Here is a 24,889-nt window from a genome sequence, read left to right as displayed (position 1 = left end):
TCTTCAAGGCTTGCAAAGGACTCGGCCTGGGGAGTTGGATTGACCTTTTTCTGGATCAGACTTGAATGTTCCACACGAACAGGAAGGACGGAAGCCAACCCACTCACCTATTAAAAGTTCTCTGCCTCCCCTCCCCCCGTTTTTAAACTAACCCAGCAAATTCTCCCTTTCTCCCTTTCTCCTGACTGGATGATTTCATGGCTAGGCTGGCTACCAAGGCCTGGGCAGGTACAGGTCCTTGGTTACCCTTTCTCAGCCTTCTTTACTTTCACCAAAGCCTGACACATCCACCTTCCTCTTGGTCCTCACATAGCCCTGCTAAGTAGGGCACCAGGCAGGCAGTGACTCTCAGAGCAGGAAGGGCCTCACTCTGTGGCTGAAAAGAGTCGGCCCCACCACGCCCTGGGCTAATGACCAACCAGACTCTGCTTGAGCCCCTCTGGGGATGGGGGATTCAATGTTTCACTCTGGAACAGTTCTCTTCTCCAGCATGTTTTTCCTGATGCCAGATGCAATTTTCCACCCATGGACTCCAGTTAGACCTTGGGGCCAAGGGAGTTCCTCTTCATGGGACAGTCCTTCAGATACTCAAAGATGGCTCCTGGCCTGCCTGGCTTTCCTCTTCTTCTGGCTAAAACTCTCCAGTTTCTTCAGCTTGGCTTATAAAATGGGGATGCACGTCTCCCATTTTGTACTAGAGGAGTCAATGACTCAAATAACTTACATTTTTACCCCTAGGAGGCCCATTTTTCAGATGAGGAGACTGAGGCAGTCAAAGGTGAAGTGATTTATACCCATGGAAATATGCAGTATCCTGAGAGAAGTCTCTTCAAGCCACCAGCCCTCTGACCACAAGCTGTTATCCAGCCTTTGCTTAACTGCCCCTGGGGCAGGGAGCTCACTGCCACTTATTTATCGTCCATTGTTTGACAGTAGCTCTGACGGTCAGGAAATTCTTCTACTTTATTCAACCCAAGTCTGCTTCCTGGGACTCTCTGCCATCTTTGCTCTGTCCTCTGGGACTAAACAGAGCATGACGGCCTTCAGATGTTTGAAGACAACCCACATGCTCTCCTGTCTCAGCACCCTCAGCTCCTTCAGCCCAGCCGGGACTATTGGATACCCGGTCCTGATGAGCCATTCTGCTTTGCTGATTAGAGGCCATCAGGGGGCACCATGGAACACAGCGTACAAGGTCTGGAGTCTCAAGACCTGGGTTCAAATCCAGCCCCAGGCCCTGGGCAAGTCACTTCACTTCTGCCTGCCTCAGTTTCTTCATTTGTAAGATGAGGATAATCATAGCACCTGTCTCCCAGGGTTGTGTGAGGATCCGGTGCGACGATCACCTCATTGTGCAGCACTCCTCACAGCACTCAGCACAGCCAAGACTTCATAAATATTTGTCTCATTCCCTTCCCTCCTCTTTTCCTTTGGATCCTTTCTGGGATTTCATCTGTATGTGCATAGTCCTTCCACCAGTGTAGATTGCAACCTGTCCTGGCCTGCTCAGCCTGTGGGCTTCTTGTCCATGTTCTCCCAGAAATTCCCCAAAGAAGGATTAACCAGCAGGGCTCTGAGGCCATGGCCTGCTTCTACAAAATTGGCCTGACATCCCCTGTTCTCAGGCCGCTCCCAGCCCTGTCATTCCTTCTCAGTTCCAAGATGGGCAGGGCCCAGAGTAGCTCCTTTGGCCTCCTCCCCAGGGCTAACAGGCCCCCTCCATACCATGCCTGTGGTTTGATCATCCAGGCTTCAGCCCCACCCTTTGCATCCAGACCCTTCCTGCGAGGGTTTGGCAGCTCACCAAACATCCTGAGTCATTTTGTCCTGGGATGATGGTTGTTCAAGTAGGAAGATGTTGGGGCAAGAAGATGGTCAGTGTGTCAAGGTCTGGGGTGCTGGGGACCCCGAAATACCCTGGGTCTGCCAGGATGAATTCAACTCGAGACGTCTTTCAGCCAAAGAAAACCAAGTTTCTCTAAGATCTGCCATGTTGGTCAGACTCCTAAGAAGCCTCCCCATTGGTGATGCTTGTTTTGAATCCGAGCACCTGCATGGAGACAAGGAGAGGACAGACTGCGGGAGCCCTCTAGGGCGCTCTTGGAGGAGGGGTCTGGGGAGGGGTGACTAGAGGTCAGAACCAAGGGAGGGGGATTTTGATGAGATCAAGGGTGGGAAACAGCTGGACTCAGTCTGAGACAATGGAGGCTAGGCTAGGTTAAAGGTATTTTGATAGAATCAAGGAAGGGAAGCAGCCCAAGGCCATTGGACCAAGCTGTAATGATGGGCTAGGGCCTCAGGTGAACACTAGATCAAGTGGGAAGATCCAGTTCTGGATGTACCTGGAAGGCCAGGTACCTCTGAACTTGGGAATGCAGAGGGAGAGAGAAAGGCCAGGACATCCTGGGAGGACCCAGACCTAAGAGCTCACCTCGGGCCTAAAAGTCAGTCCCTCCCCGTGGGAGCTTACAGTGTTTCAGGTCTTTTGAAGGGACTGAGAACGTCCATCCTGTTGAGGAGCTTTAGGGGGTAGGAGCCAGGCAGGCTAGCTGTCTTTGAGTTATTGTTGTCCAGTCATGACCCTATGTAGGTTTTTCTTGGCAGAGATATTGGAGTGGCTTGAGGAAACTAAGGCAGATAGGGTTAAGTGACTTGCCCAGGGTCATATAGCTAGGAAGCATCTGAGGCTGTATTTGAACTCAGGTCTTCCTGACTCCTGATGAAGGAAACGGCACACCACTCCAGTGTCTTTGCCAAGAAAACCCCAGCTGAAGTCACAGAGAATCAGAAATGAAGAAACTTCTCAATGGCTTCCTGAGTCTGGGGCCACCTTACTGCCCTGTCTTCAAGGCTATCTTTGGATCAGGGATTAACCTCACTCTGCTTGGCCCGGAGGGAAGAACCAGGAATGGGGGAGAAGTTATGGGATTCAATTCCAGCTCCATCAAAGGAAAAACAAATTTTCTAACAATTACAATGTCTAGAAATAGAGGAGGCTACTACTGGGAGGTGAGGGTCCTATAGCTTCACAACCAGAGGGCTTTCACACAGAGGCCCATGGCATGAGGGATTCCTTGTCTACCTTGGTTGGTGAGCTTCCCCCTCTGCCTCTTCTCAGTGAGCTTCCTGCCAGCTCTGAGATACTGAGCCACATTCTCAGTTTCTGGAGGGTCTGACTTGCTGGGGAGGGGGAGGCAGAGATTAGGGTACAGGGCAGGACTCTCATGGGGATGATGCTGCAAGGGTGAAGGTGGATCAAAGGGTGATCCTATGACTGGAAAGGATCAGAAGAAGAGGCTGAAACACGGGAAGGGGACTGGTCCAAGACTGTAGAGCTGGTAGATGTCTAAGGACAAGGAGGGCCTTGAGACCCAGCCCATTCCTCTGCCCTACAGCAAGGTCTTCCTGGAAGAGTTAGTTTTGTGTGGGAAAGTGAGATGGACAGATGGGGATTTCCCTATGGATGATAAAGGGAACAGAAGCCCTGGCACCAGGCTGCCCCCAAGTTCCTCTTCATGGGTAAGGACCCTGGGACTTTTCCAGCATTTTTCTTGGAGGCAAAAGGTCTGGGTGTGAATGTTGCCCTGATACTCATTAGCTGTGCAAACTTTAACCCTCTTAGCTTTGGTTTCTCCTTGTATATAATTTCCCTAGTGTGACTATCCTAAAGGGTTATTGTGAAGAAAATGCCTTGCGATACTTCAGATATGAGGAGGTAGAGATGGGACTAGTGAGGTCCCAGGTGAGGACCTGCCACTCAGCATCTTCTCTGGGCTACCTGGGGCATGGAGAGCTTAAGTGACTTGTCCTAGGGTCCCACAACCAGTATATGTCTGAGGAGGGTCTTGAACCCAGGTCTTCCTGATTTCAAGGCCAGACTATCCTGCAACCTTTGTACCTCAATAGTCTCACTGTTGTGTTAATTTTTCCCCCTCCCAGATTATCAGCCATGACACACGGAGGTTCCGGTTCGCCCTCCCATCTCCACAGCATGTGCTGGGCCTCCCCATCGGTGAGTCCTGCTCCTGGCCTTGGGGCTGTCATGGGAAGTCTGGCAGGAAGTCCTGCTCTCCTGGGGTGATGCTTAGGTCCTGGGGATGGGGATGGGGGGACAGTCTTCTGGGAGCTGGCAGGGCAGCGGTTTGAACTTAGCCACTTCCAGTCTCATTCTGTTTTCTGCCTTGTGCATTTTCTTTGTAGCTAGTTTGGTCCCTGGTTGGATTCTTTTGAATATTTAGCATCTTAATCATAGTTTATCAATGAGGCTGTGAACTCAAACACTCCTTTCATTTTAATTTAATTTTTATGGATATCTTTTGGTTTTGCATTATCTCTCCTTCCCTCTGTGTGTGTGTATTGTATGCATTCTTGCCTATATACATATACATATATGTAGCTCTCATATATACATATGGGTTGTGTTTGTCCTTTATTCTTGAGGAGAACTATGACCTCAAGATGATGACATGACTTGCTGTTGACTTTGATTTGAGTGAGGGAGGGCTGGACAAGGTCACCAACCTCACTTTCTCCTGCTGAGCCATCTGGGTCTAGTGACCTGATATTCATCAGGATGACTGGAGATGGCCCAGGATGCAATGGGAGACCCTGGCCCTTTTAGGCTAAGGTCTTATTGCATTCTCCCTTTGAGTGAGATACACCCATTCAATGAATAGCCTTCTTTAAGTGACTCAAGAGATGGCCCCTTTAATAAAAAAAAAAATCAAACTGGGAGGGGAAGACTGTCAGGGTTCCTGGGTAAAAGAGAAACAGTTACTGTTTAGTTATACATATGGGAATGGATAGATGGATATATGTCCCTCCCCTACCCCATCTAGAATTCTACCCTGTGTAATAAAAAATAAGAAAGAGAAATTAAAGGCAATTTAACTAAACTAATTGCCCCATCCCTGGAGTAGGACTGGGTGGTCACCTTGCTTACCTGTCCTGGCCAAAGGGGCTCCTTTGGGGCCAGGAATTCATTTTTAAAAATGTAATTTATGTTTGGGCTGAATGTAAACACTAAATCAAATGGGTATTTTCATGTATATAAAAAAAGGGAAAAAAGTGGGTGGTGCCATCTCTGTGTGAGCTCCTGGTGACTCAGTCTGAAGGCCCAGGATGAATGTCTGGCCTGGGGATTCCCATTTTGTACTCCAGAACTCAAGAGCACTGATTACTGGGTGTCAACCACAGGGCCATGACCGCTGGGGGTGGGGTGAGTTCCTGCAGCCTTCTCCTCCTCCTCTTCCTCTTTCTCCTCCTCTATCAAGGCTTCTTACTTTGATCTCCTTGAGCTTATCTCACTCTCTGATTGCCATATTCCAGTATAATGGGTTTCCTTTGTGACGTGCAGGATTTGCTTTGATCCATTTCACAACACGGCACACACACATATACCACCCCAGTGTCTTTGCCCAGAATACCCCAAATGGGCTCACAAGTCACATATGACTGAACAACAGTAGATCTCACCCCATGATTCTGAGGTGGGCCCCACCACAATCCTCCCCAGACTGACTGAGGGAGGAATCCTTACCCTAGAGAAGGCCACTCTGAAGTCCCTGCTCCTGCTCCCTTCTCTCTCCAGGTCAGCACATTTACCTCTCTGCCCGGATCGATGGAAACCTGGTCATCCGTCCCTATACCCCCATCTCCAGTGATGACGATAAAGGCTATGTGGATCTGGTCATTAAGGTGAGCCTCTCTCCCCCAAGGTCCCAGCCTCCCTGGTGGGTGGCTGCTGCTTGTTGGCATTCCCAAGGCCTGAGCATTTCTTATGTGCCCTCAAACAGCTGTCCTTGGTAACTTTACTTTTTCCATCATGGGACTAGAGCCTGCTGTTTCATTTCTAGCTAATGAGATCCAGCCATCCCCTCGTAAACAGCAGACCACATTCTTTGGAATCTGTTGAATTTCCATCTCCCTCCCCCACTCCTCACATGGCTCCCTTGGCCAGGGCTTACAGGTTCCTGTGACTCATCAAAGCCTTTGGGAGGCTTCATGCTGGCCAATGTTGGCCAAGAGATATTGAGAGATATTACAAAGGTAAAATCTGAATCTGTGGGGTTTGAGAGAGAGAACTGAGACTGAAATGGAAGAAGGCTGGGAGCCTGGAAGGCTAGGAGGCTGGCGATGTGCTTGATGGTGATAGGAAAACAGGAACAGGGGAGGTCTGGAGGGAGGGGGAAGATAATGAACTCAGTTTTGGACACATTGAATTGGAGGTGTCCAGGAGACAGTTGGAGATGCAAGGCTAGCATTTGGGAGAGAGGTGAAGGCAGGAAGATAGAGATGGTCATTAAATCCATAGGAGCTGATGAGGTTCACAATGTCCTGAGGGTTGTGTGTGTGAAGGTTGAGAGGGAGCTGAGGCTGACCCTTCTCTCCACATATGGTGGCATCACCCCAAGGCATCAGGCAGTGTGAGCACATTTTGGGGGGTGGAGTTGTAGGAGGCAGGAGAGGGTGTTGGGTGTACAATGGACTGGGTGGCCCAAGCAGGGACCCTTTCCTCCTGCCTGGGCAGGTGAGGCAGCCAGAATATCCCCCATCCCCCACCTCCAAAGACCTTCTCCTCGAACTGTGAGACTCAGGGCTGGAAGGGACCTTTGAGACCATCCAGGTCAGTGAGCCTTAGGTGAAGTGACTGCCCATAGCATCATGTGACTAGCAGAGTGGGGTTCAAACCCAGCTTCTCAGACTCTAAATTCCGGGCTTTCTTTCTTCTTTCTCTTCCTTATTCCCTAACCAGCCTGCCAAAGGGTCTGAAATTTCAACTTGAGGTATGCACTTCTTAGGGGGGTACTTGGAATTTTAGATACAAACATCCTTGGAAAACTTAATGTGGCTGTGACCATTGAGTAAGTGACCCTCTTCTCTAGACCTTAATGATGGAAAAGGCCCTGGCCCTGTAGCCAGAAGACCTGAGTTCAGCTCTTACCTCTAAAGTTTACTGCCTAAGTGACTTTGGAAAGTTACTTGCCCCTCTCTGTGCCTCAGTTTACCCATCTGTAAAACCTTGGCCTAAATGACCTCTGAGGTCTCTTCTGTTTCTATGTCTAGGATCTCATGATTCCTTACTCATAGAATGAAAGGGTTGATTTTATTGCTAAGGTCCCTCCCAGCTCTGACATTCAATGAACTGGAATCTATTAAACTGTTATCAATCATTTCTATGTTTTAAGTATATTTATGTATTAAGTGGTCAGGTTGCTTTCCAATATGACTGCTCCTTGAGGTCAAACTCTGGGAAAAAGGACTCAGACTGGTGGGTGGTGGGGAGGGAAGATGAGGGTCAGGGCTGATGCTTGAGAATGGGCTGTATTGGGAGGCCCAGGGCAGCCAGGAGATAGCTACAAGCCCCTGGTTTGGCAGGTGCCCCCAGGAGGAAGGGCTGGCTCAGACCCTAGGGACTGCTGGCTTTGGGGTTTGACTTAAATGGGGGGGGGGTATTTTCTAGATTTACTTCAAAGACACAAATCCCAAGTTTCCTGCTGGCGGGAAGATGTCCCAGTACTTGGAGAGTCTGAAAATCGATGACACCATTGACTTCAGAGGCCCCAGTGGACTGCTGGTCTACCGTGGTAAAGGTGAATTGGTTTCAGTTTTTGCCATCTTGCTTTTTTACATCACCTTGACTTCCAAAAAGCTCCTTCCCCCTTTACTTACCCAATGAATAACAAAGAATGTAATAGAGAATGAAAAAAAAAAGGAAAAACAAGGCAGTTGATTAAAACTAACCAACATATGGATTGAGTCTGACACAAGTGTTCCACATCCACAATCCTTCACTTCTACAAAGAAAAAGGAAAGTTCTTTTCTTTTCCTCTTTTAAATATTTTCTTTTCCTCTTTTAAATATTTTTATTTTCAAATGACACTCCACCTACTCTCTCTTGCAACTGAGAAAACAAGAAAAACAAAATTCCTTATTATAAATACATATAGTCCAGGTAAAATAAATTTCCTCATTGGCCATATCCAAAAAAACATGCTTTCATCTGTATTCTGGGTCCATCTTTCATCATCAGTTCTGGAACCGTGGTTGGTCATTATATATTCATGAGAGTTATTAAGTCTTTCAAAGTCTTTGTTTATCTTTGCAATATTGCTATTATTACATAAATTGTTCTCTCCTGGTTCTTTGGTTTGTTCACTTTGCATCAGTTCAGACAGGTCTTCCCAGGTTTTGCTGAACCCCCCCCTTCATCACTTCTTATAGCACAATAGTATTCCATCCCATTCATATATCATATATCATATTCCATCATATTCATATATCAGTATTCCCCAATTGATAGGTACCCCCTTAGTTTCCAGTTCTTTCCCACTGCAAACAGAGCTGCTATAAATATTTTTGTACATATGGGTCCTTTTCTCTTGCTTTGATTTCTTTGCAGTATGGACCTAATAGTGGTATCCTTCCTTCATCAAACACATTTTAATTGCTTTTGGAGTATAGTTCCAAATTGCTTTCCAGAATGACTGGACCAGTTCACAATTCCAACAACATTGCATTAATATACCTGTTTTCCTACAGCCCCTCCATCATTTGTCCTTTTCCTTTTTTAATCAACTTTGACAATCTGATGTGTATGAGATGTAACCTCAGAGTTATGTTAATTTACATTTCTCTAATTAGTAGTGATTTAGATAATTTTAGATAATTTTTTCTTACATGGTAAGTGATAGTTTGGATTTCTTCCCATCTTCCTTATCCTTTGACATCTTCCTGCTAGATTTTATTGGCAAAATGCTGATGATTTAGGTGGCTTAATTTTATGTCCTGCAATTTTGTTGAAGTTGTTAATTATTTCAATTAATTTTGCAGCTGATACTCTAGAATTCTTTAGGTAAATGGCTGGTATTCTTAGAAGTTTGAATCAGTTCCCTATATATTTAAGGCATAAGTTTTTTTTTTCATAAAAACTTGCTGTCAATATTTTTCCCATCTGCCTGCTTATGTTCTCATTTTAGCTAAATTGATTTTGTTTGGAAAAAAACTTGAATTTTATGTAATCAAAATTGCCCATTTCTCTTTGATTGGTCATGAACTCTTCCCTTATCCATATATCTAACAGGTAATTTCTTCCTTGCTCCTGTAATTTGTTTATATCCAACTTGTGTACCTATTTGGCACTTATCTTGGCATATGGTGTGAGCTTTAGGTCCAACCTGGTTTCTTCCAGACTACTTTCCATTTTTCTCAACAGTTTTTGAAGAATACTGAGCTTTTCCCCCAATAGCTGGGATCTTTGGTTTTATTAAACACTAAGCTATTGGGCTAACTTGTTCTTTATGTTTTTCTGAACATTTCATTAAGAAACATAAGTTTCTTACCTACTATTCTGTGGATCAATCTCTTTATTTAAATACTACCTCATTGTTTTTGTAATTATTGCTTTCTAGTACAGCTGGTAGTTAGACCCCCTTCCTTCCCACTTTTTTTAATTCATTCCCTTGAGATTCTCGATTTTGCTCCTCCCGATGAATTTTGTCATATTTATACCAGCTCCATAAAAGTAATCCCTTAGTTGTTTGATTGATATGAATAAGTTTGATCATGTAGGTAACATGTAATTTTTATTCTATTGGCTTGGACCATGAGCAGCTGATTTCTCTAATCATCTGTCTTTATTTGTGTAAAGAGTCATAAATGTGTGTCTCTGGTTCCTGTGTTTGTCTTGGAAAGCAGAATTTCAAATATTCTATGTTTTCTATGGTTATTTTAAATGGAATCTCTTGTTCTGTCTCTTCCCCCTGGATCTTATGGGTGATATACAGAGATGTGGATGACTTATGTGAGTAAGTTGTTCATGGTTTCAGTTAGTTCTGCAGGAAACACTTTGACATCATCATATCATTGGCTCAAAGCAGTCATTTTATTTCTTCTTTGATTCTGCTTCTTCCCTCAATTTCTTTTTCTTGTCTCATTGTCATACTTAGCTTTTCTGGCACTATGGTGAATGGGGATGTTGACAATGGCCATCCTTGTTTATCCCTGATCTTATGGGACACTCTTTAGTTTATCCCCATGACAGATAAGACTGGTTCTTGCTATCAGATAGGTTCTACTTTGTGTATTAAGGACATAACCACTTATTCCTATAGTTTCTAGGATTTTTCAATAGGAATGAATATTAGATATTGTTGAAAATTTTCTCTGCATCCATTGATAAAATCGGGCAGCTAGGTGGTGTCATAGTTCATAGAGTGCTGGATGAGAAAATGAGTCAGGACGACCTCAGACACTTATTGCTGTATGACCCTGGGCAAGTCACTTGCCTGTTTGCCTCAGTTTCCTCATCTGTAAAATAAGCTAGAGAAGGAAATGGCAAACCACTCTAGTGTCTTTACCCAAAAAACCCCAAATGGGGTCACAAAGAATCAGACAGGACTAAAACAACTGTACAACAAAATTGATAATATCACCTGGTTTTTGTTTTTAGTATGATCAAATCTGTTTCTTGTTTTCCTAACTCTGAAGCAGCCCTTCATTCTGGCTGTAAATCTCACTGGGCCAAAGTTTTTAATCTTCGTCATGTGCATCATTATAATGCCATAGACTTCAGTTTCACTTTATTTTTAAATTCAGAAATGGTGAATTATTAATTAAAATGGGATCCTAGTTTTCTTGCAGATTTCTGTAGGAAGTGCCTTCTGTCCATCCTTCACCTGCGAGATGGGTGAACCAGGCTTTACACAGACCTGACTTTCAATCCTTTCTGGGCTCTCATCTGGGTGAATGAGCTGAGTCAATCCCATCCACTCTCTGGCTGTTAAATGTAGAAATTGGAGTACATGATGGCCAACGTCCTGGCCCCAGTTCTGGTTTTCACGTGGCTGCTTTGGTCGTTCCTGCCTCTGCCCCCTGAGTAGGAGGCACATCTTGGAAGCTTTCTTGGTCCCATTTTGTCTCATATGATGGTTCTGTCTTCCAGGGAAGTTTGCCATCCGTCCTGACAAGAAGTCGGAGCCTGTCATAAAGGCAGTGAAATCAGTGGGCATGATTGCAGGAGGGACAGGTGGGTGAGGGGGGGTCTTTGTGCCTATGGGGCTCCACTCCCCTCACCACCTGCTTCAGCTTGGGACCTGGTGAGACAAGGCCCCGCCGGGCTGCCATATTGGTGGTGTAGATAAAAATGTCCAACCATCTTCCAGTAAAAGGTAGGCCTCGAGGTCCTAAAAAAAAGAAATAAGAAGAGGCAAAAACATTCCCTGAACTCTCAGGGACTCTCCTGCTAAAGCTCCAGAACTCTTCCTATCCTACTCACCCAATGGCCCCAAACCTGGGTCCTGGGTTAGGGCTAAGTGAGAGTCCACTGTCCTAGGTCTGCTTCACACATGCTGTGGATACAGTAGTTTGGGGGGGTTCGTTTACAACTGTCCCCTACCTATCTGCTCCAGCCCAAAGTGGGAGGGGGGGTTGAGGACAGTGCACCCCACACCCACACCCTGATTTTCTTCCAGGCATTACCCCGATGCTGCAGTTAATCCGCGCCATCATGAAGGACCCCGAGGACCACACTGTCTGTCACCTGCTCTTTGCCAATCAGGTCAGTCCTGGCCCCCGGGTCTCCAGATAGGCCCTAGACTGAGCACATAGGAAGGTTCCCATTCAGGCAAACCTGAGACCAGATTCCTGAAACCAGAGTTGGCTACCACTCCTGGGTCTTAATCTCCAGCCTTCCCTCTAGTCTCAGTTCAGGTGCCTAGGGAAGCCTCCTGTGATCTCACACTGGCCCCTAAAACTGCCCTGCAGTTTGCATGGCCCGCAGTAACATGGAAGCTGTTAAGGACACCGTGGACTAGGGACGGTCTTGGCATCCCTGGCACCCATCCCAAGGCCTGATGCCTAATAGATGCTCATAGGATGGCCAAGTCTAGGCACGGTGCTAACCTCTCTGACAGCTCCCAGAGCATCTCTAGGTTCTTGGAACTTGTAAGTTCACCAAGTTCCCTTTGCCTTTCCCACAACTCAATGAATGTCTTCTATAAGGCTCAGGCCAAGTACAGAGGCCCTGCCCTGCTGGCCCCTCCCTCTCCCCTCCCATTGAGACTCACTACCTGCATTTTACAGATGAGGAAGGTGCCTTTTGGTTCGAGATCTCTGATCCTATCAGTGACCTTGGGCAAGTCACTTCTGCTCCCTGGGCCTCAGTTTCCCCCTTCTGTATGATGTTCAGTTTCTGACTCTTCATGACCTCATTTGGGGTTTTCTTGGCAGAAATACTAGAGTGATTTGCCATTTTCTTCTCCAGTTCATTCGACAGATGAGGAAACTGAGGCAAACAGGGTGAAGTGTCTTGCCCAAGGTCACATAGCTAGGAAGTATCGGAGGCCAAATTTGAACTCGGGTCCTCCTGCCTCTATCCATTGTGCCACCTACCTGCCCACTTTTAAAAAGTGGAGGGCACCCAATCTAGTCTTCTGCCTCAGGAAGGCTCTACACTGGAGCTTTGGTTACACAGCAGGGTGTGTGAGTACCTAAGGGCTCACACATTGAGCAGGGAGGTGGACAGAATATCAGAGTCTGAACAGATGGCAGAGGTGGCCTAGACCCAGGAAGGGAGATGCAGTGGCAGAGACATCACCGGACTGAGGAGGTCTGGCTTCTAATCCCCCCTTTGACACTAGCTGGCTATGGGACCATGGGCATACCATGGAACTGCTCTGGGCCTCAGTGCCCTGCTTCATGAAGTGAGAGGGCTGTGCCAGAGCGGCTCCCATGGTCTAACGGTGTGACTCTATGACCACTGGAACTAAAAAGAATTAAAAACCCACCTCCTGGCTCTGGCACCCTCTGAGGGAAGTTCCCCCACTTGCCCTCCCCACAAGCCATGATGGCTCTGACTCCCAGGGTAGCGGCTCGCTCAAGGAAAGATGTGTTCAGTTTTTGTTTAGTCTTCTTGGGGGTGACTCCACCCAGGTGTCTGAAGAAAAACCTGTATTGTGCTGGGCTGACTTGTTCATTGGGAAACCACATTCCAGAATGTGGCAGTTGGACCCCCAGAGGCTGCCAGGGTGACCCCAACACTGAGGCTTGATTCTTTGTAAGAGGCGGAAACCACACTCACACTAAGGTCCTGTTCCCTGATGTGATAAAAGGGGACCTGTCTCTATCCTTTCTCCATTCCTTCCCCCCCTTCCTTCCTTCCTTCCCCTCTTCCTCCTTCTCTCCCTCCCTTCCTTTCTCCCTCTCCCCCTTCCTCCCCCAACTCCCTCCCTCCCTCACCTAGCTTCACCTGGGCCCTCATTGCAGGTGGTCCTTTTGTTCCTGCCTGGGTGATCTCAAACCTTCTCTTCCTCCCTCAGCCTCCCACATTCCTCCCTCTCCTCTCTCCTGTCTCTTTCTCAGGCAAACACCATGGATCACTGTCTATACTCATTGCCTCCCAATCCTCTCCTTTTGCCTTCTCAGCCCCCTTCAATCTGGGTCCTGACCTTGTCCCTCTGACTGACACTTCTCTCTTCAGAGCTCCAGCTATGTGTGGGAGCTGTCCGATGGTAGAATGAGTTGCTTTGGGAGGCAGTGAGCTCCCTGTCACTGAGGTCTTCAGGCAAAGCCTGTTTGACCGCTTTTTGGGTGGGTTGTAGAGGAGATTTTCGTTTAGGTTTACACTGGAATAGATGCTTCATCCCTTGGGGTTCAAACCCATGGATGACATCTGACCTCGGCCTGAGGCCCCAGGACAGTCCCAAACAAAGTCTTCTTTCAGCCCAAGGATAAAGCCTTCTCTTACCCACTCATGCTGCTGCACCATGGAGATATGGGAGCCTTGTCACATTAGAATGCAGGGAACATGGGCCAGCTCCAACCGAGAGCTCCCTCTGAGTGCCTGAGCCTGAGATGTACCACAGGCCATATGGTGTCAGGAAAGGGCCCTAGACTGGGTCCCGGGGACCTTAGCTTCTTTCTCTGCTGCTGGGAGCCCCTGGGCAGGTGCCTGCTGCCTCTCCTCAAGCCCCACTCTCCCCATCTGTAAAGTGAAGGCCCTGGACAATGTTGCATGGGGGACAGAATGCTGACTTTGAGTTGGGGAGACCTGGGTTTCAATTCTGCTTTTGACATGTATGATCTGTGTCATCTTGGGCAAAGCTCTGTGCCTTTTTCCTCCTCTGTAAAATGGCGGGGGGGGGGGGGTAGTTTCATGACCTCTAGGGTCCCTTCTGACTCTAAGTCTGAGTGTGTGATTCAGCCACCTTTCTGAAGTCTCATAGGTGGGCGCAGAGTCATCAGAGGCCTGGCCTAAGGAGCACATGGGGAGGGGTTGAGAGGGAGAAGGAGAGAGAAGTGTTCTAGGCTCTGGATCCTTTCCCTGTCAAGGCTGCAGCCCTATCTGACCTCAGAAACGGGGTCCTGACCCAGAAGTACAGCCTGGTGGTTGAACTGATCAGTCATTTTTGTGTGGGGGGTTGCTGTTTAAGGACCCAATCACTGATGCCTCCAGGGGTTGGGCCATGGGACTATGCAGGCCACAGGCTAAGGGCCTACATGGCCAGAACCCAGGGCTCTTGGGGCCCTACACACCTGCCCCTCAGGTACCTGGGACCTTAGAGGTCATACAGTCCAACCCTTCGTTTTACAGATGAGGAAATCAAGGCAGACAGAAAAGTTTAGTTTCTTGCCCAGGGTGAGCCCGCTAATAGGTGTCTGAGGTGACCTGGGGGGACTGTCTACCAAAGCAGGTAGGGACTTTTTCTGTGCAACTGAAGGTCCAGAGAGGTGTCTGGGATCCCTGAGAGGTCACACAGCCAGAATGAAGCAGAGGCTAGATTTGAACTGGAGTCTTCCAGCTTGCCCTCCAGTTAAGGCCCTTTCCAGTGCCCCTCTTGGCTAAAGCCTTCAGAATGGCAGGGTATCCTACATCTTCAGGGTCTACAAAGTGCTTTATATCTGTGAGAACATGTTACATGTGGGCTCAGGCACAGTGGCGGGGGGTGTCACAAGGGACACATGGCTGAGCATCCCTGGGGGGTCTGGCACCCCTCCCCACTTCTGTCTGACTGTCTTTCCTGGGGGCCTCTGTCCTGCAGACAGAGAAGGACATCCTGCTCCGACCTGAGCTGGAGGAGTTGAGGAACCAGCACTCTGCCCGGTTTAAGCTCTGGTTCACTGTGGATAAAGCCCCAGAAGGTGAGGGGAAGGGTGGGGAATGTGCCAGAGGGAGGGGTTGTCCCCAAGGTGGGGGGGCTGTCTCAGAGGGAGGGGCTGTCTCAGAGACAGGGGGTTGTGTCAGTGATGGGGGGTTTCCCTTACCTTCCAGCAGATGCTGGACAACCCCCTTGTTCTTCTGGGTATCTGGGGGAGATCTTTGTACATGGCCTCAGAAGTGGGGTTCTAAGTAGAGCTGAGAGTCCAGTAGACGTCTCTAAGTCCAAGGCTCCTGCCCTATCTCATTGGCTCCTTCACTTCTGCCTGGGTGGGAAATCAGGGAAGGCCTCGTGGAAGAGGTCATTCATTTGAGCTGGGCCTTGAGGGGCAGGCAAGATGTCAACAGGTGGGGCACAGGCAGCACAGGGGAACTGAGGAAATTGTTCAATGGGCCAGCCTCAAAACAGTCTCTGTTTCTTCCTCCTCCCTTGACCCTCCAGATTGGGACTACAGCCAAGGGTTTGTGAACGAGGACATGATCCGAGAGCATATGCCTCCCCCAGAAGTTGATCCCCTGATCCTCATGTGTGGGCCTCCTCCCATGATCCAGTATGCCTGCATCCCCAACCTGGACAAAGTGGGGTACTCCAAAGACCTGCGCTTCTCCTTTTAGGGGGACAGTGACCTAGGGCAGCGCAGAAGGTTGGGGAGCTGGTTTATGGGAACAAGGTCACACATATACATACATTTACCCATATACATACATACACATAAACGAATGGGCCCGTCAGGGGCTGGGAAGCAACACCCAACCATAGGTCTCTAGTAGCCCTTCCCCCCTAGTAAAGCAGGCAAACCTACCTTCCCCTTCCATGCTGAGTGGGTGATTCAATTTCATTTTTCTGCCAGGGACAACAGTGTCCCAGATGGGTGGTCCTGCTTGTCACTCATCTGGCACGTAGCCACACCCAGACACCAAAACATCTTTTCACGGTTCATTTCTTTCAGTCACATGCTGCCTAAAAAGTCAGGAATCTCTTCCTCTTTTTAAAAATTTTAAATTTCATTTTTTTCTTCTCCAATAAATCCAGCTCCCATGCAAGAAGGGTTTCTCCAAAGGAGGCGGCTCCAGCCACGGCTGGTCTGTGCTCGCTTGGGGCCATCATACATCTGGGGCCCTCCATGGTATCTGGAGCCCTGTCTCTCTCATGAGCTTGAGAAGGGCCTGTGTGTACCACACAGGGGATTCCCTATGCCCACTACCCTTTCCTCAGGCTGGGGCAGCTTTGAAGTCATGAGGGAGACTTATGTGTCAAGCAGGGCAAGAAGTGCCAAGCAGCAGGGCCCATGATCTCCTGGGAAGTCATGATGGAGGAAGGCTTTGTCACTGGGCCCTTCCTGGGGCCTCAGTGGTCTCCAGAGAACAGGGAGGGCAGACTTACTCCTGTGGTCCTCCTTAGCCGGTGGTAATTGGTCTGTTTGTTTGCTCCTCTGACTCAGCAGGGAAATGGCAAGAAAGCTGTTTGTTTTTTGGAAAAATGTACTTTAAGAGCTATGGAAGATTTATAAGGAACGGAACCGGAAATCTGGGGCCAATAGGAATGGTGTGAATGCAGAATGATTGGGCAAGAGGGTCCAGCTCCTTCGATGGGAAGCCATGGTGATAGATGGGACCCCAAGTGGTCAAGGAGTGTGGTGTGTGTGTGTGTGTGTGTGTGTGTGTGTGTGTGTGTGTGTGTGTATGTGTGTGTGTGTCAGACATGGAGAGAGAGAGAGACAGAGAGAGAGAAAGAGAGAGAAACACAGAGGGACAGAGAAACAGGAGAGAGAGGGAGAGACAGAGATAGGAAGACAGAGAAACAGATTCCCAGGGCCTCCATGTTTTCCCCTTTTGCTTGGTCAGCCAAGGGGCCCAGCCCCTTTCCCCTGCCCCTTCTGATGGTAGCCTGAAGAGGAAGCCAAGTTCCAAAGCGTTCTTCCCCCACTCCCCTCTAGAGGGCAGAGACTGTCTTGGCCCAGAGCTGTGCCACCCCAACCCAGGTGATCCCGCCTCCTTGGTTCTTATGCCAAGAGGCCAGGCTGTCTAACATTGGCCTGTACCACGTGTGGCTTTACTTTCCTTCCCTTTTTTGAGGGGTCTGCCTCTGCTCAGTGACTACTTTCCCCCATCACAAGTTGCTTTGCAAATAATCATCGTGGCTTGGCATCAGAAGAACAGGGTCACTTGACCAGGCTGGGTGGAGATGCAGGAAGGTAAGGAGTGTGTGTATGTTTGCCCGTGTATGCCCATGTGGAGGTGAGTGAGTGAACGTGTGTGCGCATTATACGTGCATGCCAGTGATGAGGAGGTGAAAGGGTTGCCAAGAGAGAGGCAGAAGTAGGGGCTGCAGAGAGAGAAGGGGCTGGGCAATGCAGAGGGTGGATGTGGCCACCTGCATTGGACCACTAGTGCCCCACCTTGTGGTGGCTCAAAGGGCACCGGTCGTCCCCAGCGGGGCAGAACCTCAGGCCAGTGGAGGGAAGATGCAGTAGGTGTTGTCTCTCCACATCCTGGTTCTGCCTGACTCCCTGGGCAGCAGGTGGGTCAAGCAGGGGGTGCTGCTACCAATATCTTTGTCCCGCTTCTGTCTCCAATAGTGGCTTTCTTCCAGGCTACGGTTTTTCTTTTGTGAAGAAAATAGAATAAAACTTTGCTCAATGTCGCTTTGCTGTGACTGTGTTTCTTTGTCAGGGAATGAATCAGCTTTCCTCTAGGAAACGGGAGGAGGAGGGTGGCCCTCCTGGGCTCAGGAGGGCAGGGCTGGGGCTCCACACCGGGAGCGCTGCCTACACTGGGATGAAATTGTAGCAACCCTTACGGATGGGTCCATTGATTAGGGCTGGAAGGGCCCTTCTCCATCACTGAGTTCAAGGTCCTTAATTTTCAGATGAGAAAAGGAGGCCCGCGGGACTCGAGCGGCTTGTCAAAGCCAGAACCCGACCCCAGACTTTCTGCCTCCGCGCTCTTAGCCCTGCAGCGGGGGGAGCCGGCGGCCGAGCCGAGAGCTGGGGCTGCCCCGATGTTTACCTGCCCCTGTGCGTTCATTTGTGATGAGGGGGCGCACTTAGGTATGCAGCACGCTGTGGTTTAAAAGGTCCCAAGTTGGAAGGATGGGAGAAGGGAGAGAGACAGACAGACAAAGAGCGTCCGAGGGGCCAGAGAGGCCACACAGCTATCGATCGGGCGTCACAGGTACTTAGGTAAAACCTGGCGCTGGCCGGGAAGCCTGGGGGAGGGGTCCAGGCCTGCCTAGGACTTCCCAGGTGTCGGACAAGTTGATCCCCGGACTTCGGTTTCTAATACTGGTGGGTCGCTTTGCAGGTGCAAAGGCTTAATAATAATTAATAACAATAATTAAGAATTCCTCATGATCACGACCGCCCCGTAACTCTCAGGGCCGGGGTTCCAGCTCTCTCCCGCAGCGCACCTCCTCCCCCTGGGGTCACGAGATCGTTAATACCGGCTCCCCAAGATCTCCGCTTCGGAGTGGCGCGGGTGGACAGGTTAACGTCATCCCACTCTCCAGGAGCACCCCCGAATCCCAGCACGAGAAAGCACCAGGGGTGCACCCAAACTAGTCAAGTCCCTCCCCCGCCTTTCCGACCTGGGAGAGCCCAACCTAAGGCCAGGGGAGCTTACTACCTGCGGCGGGAGCTCGCGGGGCAAGCTCCGCATTCAAATCCATATTTCAAGGCCCCGCCCCCTTCACCTGCCCTTACTTAGAGGCCCAGTTCCCCTCTAACTGCCATCGCCTCCTCCCACCTGGCCTTGCCCAAGGTTTCGGGGAGGCTTCTTTCCGGTCTGTACCCCAGGGGCTGGCACTTAACGTGAATGCCTGTGGATCGCTGCTCCCAGCTGCCTCTTACCCCCATCAGCTTGGCCTCTCTCCCTCCTCTCTCTCTCTCTCTCTCTCTCTCTCTCTCTCTGTCTCTCATTCTCTCCCCCCTCCTCTCCTCCCCCTCCCTCCTCTCTCTCTCTGTCTCTCATTCTCTCCCCCCTCCTCTCTCCTTCCCCTCCCTCCTCTCTCTCTCTGTCTCTCATTCTCTCCCCTCTCCCCTCTCCTCCCCCTCCCTCCAGTCTCTCTCTGTCTCTCATTCTCTCCCCCCTCCCCTCTCCTCCCCCTCCCTCCAGTCTCTCTCTGTCTCTCATTCTCTCCCCCCTCCTCTCCTCCCCCTCCCTCCAGTCTCTCTGTGTGTCTCTCATTCTCTCCCCTCTCCCCTCTCCTCCCCCTCCCTCCAGTCTCTCTCTGTCTCTCATTCTCTCCCCCCTCCCCTCTCCTCCCCCTCCCTCCAGTCTCTCTCTGTCTCTCATTCTCTCCCCTCTCCTCCCCCTCCCTCCTCTCTCTCTCTGTCTCTCATTCTCTCCCCCCTCCTCTCTCCTTCCCCTCCCTCCTCTCTCTCTCTGTCTCTCATTCTCTCCCCTCTCCTCCCCCTCCCTCCTCTCTCTCTCTGTCTCTCATTCTCTCCCCCCTCCCCTCTCCTCCCCCTCCCTCCAGTCTCTCTCTGTCTCTCATTCTCTCCCCTCTCCCCTCTCCTCCCCCTCCCTCCAGTCTCTCTCTGTCTCTCATTCTCTCCCCCCTCCTCTCTCCTTCCCCTCCCTCCTCTCTCTCTCTGTCTCTCATTCTCTCCCCCCTCCCCTCTCCTCCCCCTCCCTCCAGTCTCTCTCTGTCTCTCATTCTCTCCCCCCCCCTCCTCCCCCTCCCTCCAGTCTCCCTGTGTGTCTCTCATCCTCTCCCCCCTCCCCTCTCCTCCCCCTCCCTCCAGTCTCTCTCTGTCTCTCATTCTCTCCCCCCCTCCTCCCCCTCCCTCCAGTCTCTCTCTGTCTCTCATTCTCTCCCCCCCCTCCTCCCCCTCCCTCCAGTCTCTCTGTGTGTCTCTCATTCTCTCCCCCCCCTCTCCTCCCCCTCCCTCCAGTCTCTCTGTGTGTCTCTCATTCTCTCCCCCCCTCTCCTCCCCCTCCCTCCAGTCTCTCTGTGTGTCTCTCATTCTCTCCCCCCTCCCCTCTCCTCCCCCTCCCTCCAGTCTCTCTCTGTCTCTCATTCTCTCCCCCCTCCCCCCTCCCTCCAGTCTCTCTCTGTCTCTCATTCTCTCCCCCCCTCCTCCCCCTCCCTCCAGTCTCTCTCTGTCTCTCATTCTCTCCCCCCCTCCTCCCCCTCCCTCCAGTCTCCCTGTGTGTCTCTCATTCTCTCCCCCCTCCCCTCTCCTCCCCCTCCCTCCAGTCTCTCTCTGTCTCTCATTCTCTCCCCCCTCCCCCCTCCCTCCAGTCTCTCTCTGTCTCTCATTCTCTCCCCCCCTCCTCCCCCTCCCTCCAGTCTCTCTCTGTCTCTCATTCTCTCCCCCCTCCCCCCTCCCTCCAGTCTCTCTGTGTGTCTCTCATTCTCTCCCCCCTCCCCCCTCCTCCCCCTCCCTCCAGTCTCTCTCTGTCTCTCATTCTCTCCCCCCTCCCCCCTCCCTCCAGTCTCTCTCTGTCTCTCATTCTCTCCCCCCCTCCTCCCCCTCCCTCCAGTCTCTCTCTGTCTCTCATTCTCTCCCCCCTCCCCCCTCCCTCCAGTCTCTCTCTGTCTCTCATTCTCTCCCCCCCCTCCTCCCCCTCCCTCCAGTCTCTCTGTGTATCTCTCATTCTCTCCCCCCTCCCCTCTCCTCCCCCTCCCTCCTCTCTCTCTCTGTCTCTCATTCTCTCCCCCCCTCCTCCCCCTCCCTCCAGTCTCTCTCTGTCTCTCATTCTCTCCCCCCCTCCTCCCCCTCCCTCCAGTCTCTCTCTGTCTCTCATTCTCTCCCCCCTCCCCCCTCCCTCCAGTCTCTCTCTGTCTCTCATTCTCTCCCCCCCCTCCTCCTCCCCTCCCTCCAGTCTCTCTGTGTATCTCTCATTCTCTCCCCCCTCCCCTCTCCTCCCCCTCCCTCCAGTCTCTCTCTGTCTCTCATTCTCTCCCCCCCTCCTCCCCCTCCCTCCAGTCTCTCTCTGTCTCTCATTCTCTCCCCCCCTCCCCCCTCCCTCCAGTCTCTCTGTGTGTCTCTCATCCTCTCCCCCCTCCCCTCTCCTCCCCCTCCCTCCAGTCTCTCTCTGTCTCTCATTCTCTCCCCCCCTCCTCCCCCTCCCTCCAGTCTCTCTCTGTCTCTCATTCTCTCCCCCCCTCCTCCCCCTCCCTCCAGTCTCTCTGTGTGTCTCTCATTCTCTCCCCCCCCTCTCCTCCCCCTCCCTCCAGTCTCTCTGTGTGTCTCTCATTCTCTCCCCCCCTCTCCTCCCCCTCCCTCCAGTCTCTCTGTGTTTCTCTCATTCTCTCCCCCCTCCCCTCTCCTCCCCCTCCCTCCAGTCTCTCTCTGTCTCTCATTCTCTCCCCCCCTCCTCCCCCTCCCTCCAGTCTCTCTCTGTCTCTCATTCTCTCCCCCCTCCCCCCTCCTCCCCCTCCCTCCAGTCTCTCTCTGTCTCTCATTCTCTCCCCCCTCCCCCCTCCCTCCAGTCTCTCTCTGTCTCTCATTCTCTCCCCCCCTCCTCCCCCTCCCTCCAGTCTCTCTCTGTCTCTCATTCTCTCCCCCCTCCCCCCTCCCTCCAGTCTCTCTCTGTCTCTCATTCTCTCCCCCCCCCTCCTCCCCCTCCCTCCAGTCTCTCTGTGTATCTCTCATTCTCTCCCCCCTCCCCTCTCCTCCCCCTCCCTCCTCTCTCTCTCTGTCTCTCATTCTCTCCCCCCCTCCTCCCCCTCCCTCCAGTCTCTCTCTGTCTCTCATTCTCTCCCCCCCTCCTCCCCCTCCCTCCAGTCTCTCTCTGTCTCTCATTCTCTCCCCCCTCCCCCCTCCCTCCAGTCTCTCTCTGTCTCTCATTCTCTCCCCCCCCTCCTCCCCCTCCCTCCAGTCTCTCTGTGTATCTCTCATTCTCTCCCCCCTCCCCTCTCCTCCCCCTCCCTCCAGTCTCTCTCTGTCTCTCATTCTCTCCCCCCCCTCCTCCCCCTCCCTCCAGTCTCTCTCTGTCTCTCATTCTCTCCCCCCTCCCCCCTCCCTCCAGTCTCTCTGTGTGTCTCTCATCCTCTCCCCCCTCCCCTCTCCTCCCCCTCCCTCCAGTCTCTCTCTGTCTCTCATTCTCTCCCCCCCCTCCTCCCCCTCCCTCCAGTCTCTCTCTGTCTCTCATTCTCTCCCCCCCTCCTCCCCCTCCCTCCAGTCTCTCTGTGTGTCTCTCATTCTCTCCCCCCCCTCTCCTCCCCCTCCCTCCAGTCTCTCTGTGTGTCTCTCATTCTCTCCCCCCCTCTCCTCCCCCTCCCTCCAGTCTCCCTGTGTGTCTCTCATTCTCTCCCCCCTCCCCTCTCCTCCCCCTCCCTCCAGTCTCTCTCTGTCTCTCATTCTCTCCCCCCCTCCCCCCTCCCTCCAGTCTCTCTCTGTCTCTCATTCTCTCCCCCCCTCCTCCCCCTCCCTCCAGTCTCTCTCTGTCTCTCATTCTCTCCCCCCCTCCTCCCCCTCCCTCCAGTCTCTCTGTGTGTCTCTCATTCTCTCCCCCCTCCCCCCTCCTCCCCCTCCCTCCAGTCTCTCTCTGTCTCTCATTCTCTCCCCCCCTCCCCCCTCCCTCCAGTCTCTCTCTGTCTCTCATTCTCTCCCCCCCTCCTCCCCCTCCCTCCAGTCTCTCTCTGTCTCTCATTCTCTCCCCCCTCCCCCCTCCCTCCAGTCTCTCTCTGTCTCTCATTCTCTCCCCCCCCTCCTCCCCCTCCCTCCAGTCTCTCTGTGTATCTCTCATTCTCTCCCCCCTCCCCTCTCCTCCCCCTCCCTCCTCTCTCTCTCTGTCTCTCATTCTCTCCCCCCCTCCTCCCCCTCCCTCCAGTCTCTCTCTGTCTCTCATTCTCTCCCCCCCTCCTCCCCCTCCCTCCAGTCTCTCTCTGTCTCTCATTCTCTCCCCCCTCCCCCCTCCCTCCAGTCTCTCTCTGTCTCTCATTCTCTCCCCCCCCTCCTCCCCCTCCCTCCAGTCTCTCTGTGTATCTCTCATTCTCTCCCCCCTCCCCTCTCCTCCCCCTCCCTCCAGTCTCTCTCTGTCTCTCATTCTCTCCCCCCCTCCTCCCCCTCCCTCCAGTCTCTCTCTGTCTCTCATTCTCTCCCCCCCTCCCCCCCTCCCTCCAGTCTCTCTGTGTGTCTCTCATTCTCTCCCCCCTCCCCCCTCCTCCCCCTCCCTCCATCTCTCTGTCTCTCATTCTCTCCCCCCTCCCCCCTCCCTCCAGTCTCTCTCTGTCTCTCATTCTCTCCCCCCCTCCTCCCCCTCCCTCCAGTCTCTCTCTGTCTCTCATTCTCTCCCCCCTCCCCCCTCCCTCCAGTCTCTCTCTGTCTCTCATTCTCTCCCCCCCCTCCTCCCCCTCCCTCCAGTCTCTCTGTGTATCTCTCATTCTCTCCCCCCTCCCCTCTCCTCCCCCTCCCTCCTCTCTCTCTCTGTCTCTCATTCTCTCCCCCCTCCCTCTCTCTCACCCCCCACACACAAACACACACGACGAAACTGCTTCAACGTCGGAAACTAGACTTGAACACTGAGTTTTTCGACGCAGAGACCGTTCTCTGCCCGCCCTTCTTCACTCCCCCGACACCGAGTTTGTCGCCCCCTCCTTCCTCCCGCCATAGAAACTGAAGTCCTTTCGCGGGTGTGAGAGAGAGGAAAGGTTGTCCCTCCCTAACTCCCGGTACGACGCCTGGCATACAGCCTGGCACGGTACACAATCAGTAATCACTTAAGTACCCCTCTCCCGCGACTAGAAAAGTTGTTCTAGCGAACCCCACATCCCAAACGCCGCCACAACGGAGATGGAAAGAGAAAAAACCCCACACCCCACCGAAGAGTCTGCTTTTCATAGAGTAAATGGGGGTACGGGCAGATCGCTACACCCAGGCATCCCGCTAAAGTAGGCGGGTCACCTTAGGGACAACCTGTACCCGCTCAAAAATTCTTCTCACATGCGTAGTGAGGATTCGGGCGTCACCCGAATCGTTATTTTCCTTACTCATAAGTTTAAGGCATAACCGTACTGTTTTCATAAGCGAGGCTGGGAGGTGTCCGCAGACCTATTTCACTTAGGGGTGAGTCCGGGAGCAGCTGATCACACTGAGCATAAACTGTACTGCTTACACGTCAGTTTGATAAGCTTCCGTTACGTATTTTAAAGTTTTTATGAAGGGGAGAAAGAAGACCCTTTAACATTTCATTCTCTGTATGTAAATCGAAAGTCGTCATTGCAAGGGTTCATGGGATACGTAGCCCTCCAGCCTCGCACGCTCCGCCCCCTCCCCGTTCCGGGGTGTCGCGAGATCTGGTGCGTTGGCGGAAGGACCGGGAGCTGGGCACCGGAAGTAGTTGCGTCCCTTCTCCGGCACCGATGGGCGGGGGAGCGCCGAGTGCGTGAGCGGCGCCTGTTCTCGTTTTCCGCGGCGCAAGATGGCGGACCTGTCCCTGGACGAGCTCATCCGGAAGCGCGGGGTGACGGTGAAGGGCCGGTGAGTGAGCCTCTCTCCTCGGCGCCGCTTCGGAGCTAGGACCCGGGGCCCGGAGCCTATTGAGGCACTGGCTGGGGGTCGGGTGGCCGGGGGCATCCCCGTGTTCCGGGCCCTCTGGTCCGCCCGGGCCAGGCCCTCCCTCCTTCCAGGGCCCGCCCTCTCTCGCCAGCGCAGCTGCTCATTGGTCGGGTCGCCGCGGCCGCGCGCACTCTTCACCTGCCTATTGGCTGCCGGCGACGCCGCTCATTCCTGGGCTCCGGGGAGGGCGGGGCGGCGGGGCGCGAGCGTCGTGGAGGAAAGGCTG

General features: G+C 52.0%; 2 protein-coding genes and 1 non-coding gene across 5 annotated transcripts in view; 2 read left to right on the top strand and 1 right to left on the bottom strand.

Annotated features, from left to right (window-relative positions):
• The window catches only part of CYB5R3 (cytochrome b5 reductase 3), a 31,732-nt gene extending 13,934 nt beyond the window's left edge, over positions 1 to 17,798 (top strand). For both annotated transcript variants that reach the window (XM_072596329.1, XM_072596330.1), the window contains exons 3-9: positions 3,940 to 4,012; positions 5,591 to 5,697; positions 7,463 to 7,592; positions 10,943 to 11,026; positions 11,472 to 11,557; positions 15,039 to 15,138; positions 15,597 to 17,798. In XM_072596329.1, coding sequence (XP_072452430.1) covers positions 3,940 to 4,012; positions 5,591 to 5,697; positions 7,463 to 7,592; positions 10,943 to 11,026; positions 11,472 to 11,557; positions 15,039 to 15,138; positions 15,597 to 15,769 — 753 coding nt within the window. In that variant the 3' untranslated portion in view covers positions 15,770 to 17,798. The remainder of the gene's footprint in view (positions 1 to 3,939; positions 4,013 to 5,590; positions 5,698 to 7,462; positions 7,593 to 10,942; positions 11,027 to 11,471; positions 11,558 to 15,038; positions 15,139 to 15,596) is intronic.
• A 6,164-nt stretch (positions 17,799 to 23,962) lies between these two features.
• Positions 23,963 to 24,112, bottom strand: LOC140497960 (U12 minor spliceosomal RNA). The gene has a single exon (XR_011964956.1). It is a non-coding gene; the product is annotated as a U12 minor spliceosomal RNA (small nuclear RNA).
• Positions 24,113 to 24,435: 323 nt separating this feature from the next.
• Positions 24,436 to 24,889, top strand: part of POLDIP3 (DNA polymerase delta interacting protein 3) — a 29,641-nt gene continuing 29,187 nt past the window's right edge. For both annotated transcript variants that reach the window (XM_072596324.1, XM_072596323.1), the window contains exon 1: positions 24,436 to 24,585. In XM_072596324.1, coding sequence (XP_072452425.1) covers positions 24,527 to 24,585 — 59 coding nt within the window. In that variant the 5' untranslated portion in view covers positions 24,436 to 24,526. The remainder of the gene's footprint in view (positions 24,586 to 24,889) is intronic.

Source organism: Notamacropus eugenii, chromosome 3, assembly GCF_028372415.1.
Source record: "Notamacropus eugenii isolate mMacEug1 chromosome 3, mMacEug1.pri_v2, whole genome shotgun sequence".
NCBI classification, from domain to species: Eukaryota; Metazoa; Chordata; class Mammalia; order Diprotodontia; family Macropodidae; genus Notamacropus; species Notamacropus eugenii.
The sequence above is the reverse complement of the archived record's forward strand: the minus strand, read 5'-3'. Positions and strand labels throughout refer to the sequence as shown.